The sequence below is a fragment of the Galeopterus variegatus genome, unplaced genomic scaffold, assembly GCF_000696425.1.
Source record: "Galeopterus variegatus unplaced genomic scaffold, G_variegatus-3.0.2 Scaffold33764, whole genome shotgun sequence".
NCBI lineage: Eukaryota > Metazoa > Chordata > Mammalia > Dermoptera > Cynocephalidae > Galeopterus > Galeopterus variegatus.
Window position 1 is genome coordinate 1 of NW_007759875.1, and position 6,538 is coordinate 6,538.

Below are 6,538 nucleotides of genomic sequence, written 5' to 3' on the forward strand. Positions count from 1 at the left end.
TTGGAATCAATGGATAAAAATTATGTGGACATCTACAACTTAAAAATACAATATCTAGGGCCGGCCCAGTGGTGCACTGGAGAGTGCGCCGCTTGGGAGCATGGCGGCGCTCCCACCGAGGGTTTGGATCCCATGTGGAGACCGGTTCCCACTCACTGGCTGAGCGCGGTGTGGGTGCAACACTGACGGTTGCGATCCCGTTGCCGGTCCCCGGTACGGGCGCGACACCGAGGGTTGCGATCCCGTTACCGGTCAGTAAAAAAAAAAATACAATATCTAGGGCCGGCCCGGTGGCGCACTGGAGAGTGCGCCGCTTGGGAGCACGGCAGCGCTCCTGCTGAGGGTTTGGATCCCATGTGGAGACCAGTTCCCGCTCACTGGCTGAGCGTGGTGCGGGCACAACACCAAGGGTTGCGATCCCGTTGCCGGTCCCCGGTACGGGCGCGACACCGAGGGTTGCGATCCCGTTACCAGTCAGTAAAAAAAAAAGTCAAAAAGGAAAAAAAATACAATATCTGATATTACGAACTTATTTGATAATGTTTAACAACAGACAGAACATAGAAGACAACAGGATTAATCAATAGGAAGACAGGATGGTAGAAAAAAAGTCCAAATTAAAACTCAGAAAGAAAAGGAATGAAAAAACACAGGATGAGAGACATGTCAGAGATGGTCAAAAGGTCAACATATTTGCACTAGGAATCCCACAAGAAGAGAAAAACAAGACATAAGCAATATTTGAAGAGATAAACATAATTAGTTTTTCAAAGCTGATTAAAGACATCAACTCCCAAATAAAAGAAGCTCAGCAAGAATTCTACCAAATGTTTAAAGAACTAATACCAATCCTTCTCAAACTGTTCTAGGAAATTGAAGGGGACGGAATACTTCCAAATTTATTTTGTGAGATCAGCATTACCCAGACAACGAACTAAAAGGAAAGAAAATTACACTGAAAATATTACTGATGGACACAGATGCAAAACTTGTCAACCAAATACTAGCAAACCGAATCCAACAGCACATTAAAAGGATCATTCACCATGATCAAGAGGAATTTATCTCTGGTATGCAAGGATGGTTCAACATAGGCAAATCAATAAATGTATACTCCCCATTAATAGAATGAAGGGCAAAAACCATGTGCTTATATTAACAGGTGCAGAAAAACCATCCAACAAAATTCAACATTCTTTCATAATAAAAACTCTCAACAAATTAGGTATAGGAAGAATGAGCTTCAACACAACAAAGCCCACGACTAACGTCATACTCAGTGGTGCAAATCTGAAATATTTCCCTCTAAGATCAGGACCGAGGATGCCCACTCATATCACTTCTATTCAACATAGTACTGGAAGTCCTGGCCACAGCAATTAGGGAAGAAAAATAAATAAAAGGCATCCAAATCAGAAAAGAAGTTAAACTGTCACTGAAGATAACGTGAACTTATATATAGAAAATCCTAAAGACTCCACCAAAACACTGTTGGAACTGACAAATTCAATAAAGTTTCAGGATAAAAAATTGGCATGAAAAAAGAATCAGTAGCATTTTTATACACCAACACCTAATTATCCAAAGGAAAAAAAAAAAAAGAAAAAGAAAAGAAAGAAAGAAATCAGGAAAACAATCCCATTTACAATAGTTATTAAAAAAAATTACTTAGGAATAAATTTCCCCAAGGAGATAAAAGATCTGTACACTGAAAATTATAAAACACTGATGAAAGAAATTGAAGAAGACACAAATAAATGGAAAGACACATTGTGTTCATGGATTGGGAGAATTCATATCATTAAATACCCATTCTACTCACAATGATATACAGATTCAATGCAAACCCTATCAAAATTCCAGTGACATTTTTCACAGAAATAGAAAAAAAAAATTCATATGAAAACACAAAAGACCCCAAGTAGTAGCCAAAGCAATCTTGAGCAACAAGAAGAAAGCTCACCCTGGGGAAACCAGCTGCCATTCCATGAGGATACTCAGACAACTCTTAGAGAGACTCACATGGTAAGAAACTACAGTATTTGGCCAACAGCCAAAGAGGAACTGATGCCAAACAACAACGATGTGAGTTGGCATGGATGTAGATTCTCCCCCAGTCAAGCCTTCAAATGAGACTGCAACCTCTGCCCGTGGATAACCTAGTGACCTTGAGGCAGAATCACCCAACTAAGCCACTTCTAGATTACTAAACTATTAAAACAATGATAGTTGTTTGATAATAAATGTTTCTTGCTAATTTAAGCTGCTAAATTTTGGGATAATTTATTACATAGCAATAGATAATACATCTATTATCTGTTTAAAATGGGTTGATATTTAAAATTTCAACCTTCCCGCAAGACTGTCCAAGAATGTTAAGTAGCAGAAAGTTCAATAGAAAATCCCCAGTGTTTGAAAATTAAGCAACGTATTTCCAAACAACCCATTTATTAAAATAGAAAGTACAATGGAAATAAAAAGATACACTGAACTAGATGAAAATGAAAATATAACATATTAAAACCTTTTGGATGTGCTTAAAACAAACTTTGGAGGGAAATCAAGGGCTCTAAAATGCATTTCTGGAAAAGAAAAGAGGACTTAAAATCAATTATCCAGATTTCCAGCTTTAAAGCCAGACAAGAACAGCAAACTACACACATAGAAAGTAAAAAAAAAAGAAAGAAAGATAAGAGCAGAAATCATTTCTTTCTCTCAGGAACGCTTGCCTCTTTTACTTACTTGCTCCTTCATCCTTCTTTACCCCTTTCCATTTATTTTCCTTAAAACCTCTTTCCTCTTCCTCTCACATTTGTGAGCCAAAATGTAGCCCTAAATTGTAATTGAATTACTCTTTTTTATGGTATTGTTTAGGGCTACATTGTGTCTGTTTATCTTCCAAGTGGGTAGAAGAAAACAAGAGGCAGTCAACTATTAATTGTATCCATAAGAGATTAGTAAATTAGGTGTTGAAATTTGAAGACTATTGGGCCGGCCCGGTGGTGCACTGCTACAGTGCGCCACTTGGGAGCACGGTGGCGCTCCCGCCGAGGGTTCGGATCCCACATACAGACCGGCCGCTCACTGGCTGAGCGAGGTGTGGGCCCAACACCGAGGGTTGCGATCCCGTTGCCATCCCGGTCCGGTACGGGCGCGACACTGAGGGTTGCGATCCGTTGCCGGTCACGAAAAAAGACAAAAAGGAAAAAAAAATTTGAAGACTATTGATCATTGTCCCAAATCCCCCCAAAAAACCCTTTCTGTCACCCGAGCCAAATGTATCTTTATTGCTAATCCCCATTCTTCAACCTGGCTCAGCATCCATCATGAACTGGACCCATTCTTCCGTGGTCAACTGCATCACACAGTTATCTTTCACATGCCAGGAATTGGGCTCTTTAGCAAACACTGCACAGCAGAATCGCTCCACTCTGAGTGCACAGACATATCCGTGAAGACTTCCTTCTTTATATACTTCAAGGAATTTGCATGAGTAATTTATCTCACTTTTCTCCTCACAGAAGTGATGGACAGGCAGCTTACTAATGGACTTTTCTATTTCTTTTTCTAACTCACTGAGATCACTCTTTTCTGCTTTAAAGCCCATTATTTCTTGTTCTTTTTCATCTAAACCAATGAACAAATATCCCCCATCAGTATTTGCAAATGCAGAAACATATTGAGGGAGAATCTCTTTAATGCGTTGTAACAACTTTCCTGTTGAGAAGTATTTAATTTCAACATGTGTGGATTCAGTAAAGTCAAACTTTTCTTTGTATATAAGTTTTGTCCTGTTAAAAAAGTCAGCAGCCAAAACTTCCACATTATTTTCTTCTTGTGCATCAATATGAGCCCTCTTTGCAGGCAATTTTGGTCTTAAACGAGATCTCCCTCTAGTTTCTTTTATGACTTTGAGAAACTCCAGTGAAGCAGCCGCATTCATGACATTTGCAGAAGTTATATCTCTTTTGTACAAATTGGAGCTCAATGTGGCAATCCGAAGACCAGAGGTTTCCAAGCTCCATGATTTCACAAAAATCAAAAAGTAGTGATCTTTCTGCACGAAGTCTAGGTATTTGGGGACAAATGACACAATATTACAAAAAGAATTTTCCAAATCTTGTCCTATTCCATCTTTTTGGTAACGATAGTTTTTATTCTCAATTTCAGCCTTGATCACTCCCCCTCCAGAATTCAGTGCAGCACACACAGCTTGTATGACTTTTTCATTTTGCTTTTTTCTCAGTTGACTATTTGCCATTTTTTTTCTGTCCTTCTCCCCAAGAATGACTCTTCCCACATCCAGAACGAGCTCAGCATAGTTAGTTTCCAAATCAATAATGATGTTCATTTTCTCAGCAGCCATTCAATTTCCCAACAGGAATCTTGTTCTGTAAAATAAAGAGAGCCGTTAGACTAGAACCTAAGTAGGAGAGACAGAAAATTCTGTACTGTGAGGCAAACACAGCAAAATCCTTTACTGTATATATTCCACTTGGCTGGTAAGTGTACAGGTACAAAGTAACTTTTTTTGGACAGATTTTGAGCTAACACTATAATTTATACTCCTACTGAATTCTCAAATTCATTGCCATAGTTTTTTTTTATTAAAACATAATTGATTGTACATATCTGAGGAGTACAGCGTCAAATATCAGCAATACGTGATGCTCAAATCAGGGTAATTATTATATTCAAACTTACATATTGTAATAATTTTTTGTGGCCCTTTACCAATTTCTCACTGATCCCCCATAGTTTTATATGATCACTAATTCTTTTAATCTCATCTTTTTCTGTGCTTATATCTCCTTTTTAATCCCTAATATTGTATAACTTATTTTTTCTCCCCTTTCGATAAATAAACCTTGTGGGAGTCTATGTTTTTGGTCTTCTCAGTGTAAACCAGGTTTTCATTTTACATATTATTCATACTTTTCTTTTTATTTTAATAATTTCATCTTTTACCTTCATTAATTATTCCCTTTTATGGGGACTCCTTTGGGAAAATTGTTAGTTGGGGTCTAAGGACTTCCAGCAGTATGCCATGTTAATTCTTTTTCCTTCTTATAAGAATTAATTAGATACAAAAATTTTGGCCCTTGATCTTAAACAAGAAAGGCCAAGCCACTGTGCCCATTTTCTACCAAATATCCACATATTTTTTCAATGAGGTAAAATTCTTATAAACAAGACATCTGTGTCTGAATGTTTGTGTCCCCCCCCCCAATTCATATGCTGAAATCCTAACCCCTGAAGTGATGGGGACTTTGGAAGGTGATTAGTGGTGTGGTCCACGCCATGGCGGGGTCTTGAAAAGAATAGCTTGGGCTGCCCTTTCCGAGCTGGCAAGGCCCCGGAGGGAGAGCTGCTGGCAGGGCCACAGCTACCAGCACTTGCTTTCACTGTAAAGATCTCTGCCTCGGTATAGTGGTGCTGCTTTCACTTTCTCTTTTGATGTTTTGGTCAGCGTGGCAGTTTCCTGAGTTTCCAAAAGATGCAAAAAATGACACACAAACAGTTGTTGTCGTAAAATTAGATTATTCCACAAAAGATCTGGGAAGATTGAACAATTCCAAATTGTCCCTTTTGAGCCAATTTATTATACCAATGGATGTTTTAAAAACACCTTATGAATAGCCATGAGCAATTGTTTTTACCAAAGAAATTAATAAACAATAGAAATCCCCACCCTCTTCCCACCATCTGGGTAAATGATTATACGGGTTATAAAATGTGGTAAGGAAAAATTTGGTACCCTCCTAGGGGACGTTCTAAATATGACTTAAGTTGGCAAACGTCATTTACAGGGGATTATATTAATGGTAAGAGAATGGTTGGAATTAATGGAAAAAGATACTATAAAAAGAATTAAGTTTATGAGAAAGAATGAGTAGAAACCCTGTTACTCATTGGTGTCCTAAGTTAAGTAAAAACACCTTAGTAAGATATTGGGACAAAAACATATGATGCACAACTTTCTCTCCTAAAAATAAAGATTATAGATGGAATTTAGAATGCACCTGGTTTTGTGACGGATGGTGCTGTGCACTTTGACACTTTACATTGGGCCACACAGCAGCTATATTAAGTACATACATGATAAAGCTGTTCAAATATCTTTTATTCCTTTTCCAAATAAACAATAGGTTCATGCCTATAGAAATATGAGAATCATTAAATCAAAGTTAAAATATATATATAAGGTTTGTTTAACACTTTGAAACCACAATCGCTGCCGTCTCAATTTTGAGTCAGACATATAATTTATGCTTGCTGGTAGTAATAAGTTTAAGGCTAATACGAGGACAAGAAAAAAGAAACACAATGGTGAGAAACGTCAAGAACAGTGAGTCATGTACTAATTGACCACACAACAGATACAATCACCAGAAAGAATTGGCTGACCACCAAGTTTTATTTAACTTTGTAGATTATTAATTTTATGAGAACTGACGTAATTTTAAGAAAAGTTTCCTTTTGACTATTGGTTTAATAATTCTAAAGGTTTATGTAGTTAAAATGCCCACGTTAACCC

At 37.7% G+C, this 6,538-nt stretch overlaps 1 protein-coding gene across 1 annotated transcript; it reads right to left on the reverse strand.

Moving 5' to 3' along the window:
- Window positions 1–3,304: 3,304 nt before the first annotated feature.
- On the reverse strand, window positions 3,305–4,366 carry LOC103583998 (schlafen family member 12-like). The gene has a single exon (XM_008565152.1). It carries the CDS (start codon window positions 4,364–4,366, stop codon window positions 3,305–3,307), a length of 1,062 nt encoding a protein of 353 aa, XP_008563374.1.
- Window positions 4,367–6,538: the final 2,172 nt, after the last annotated feature.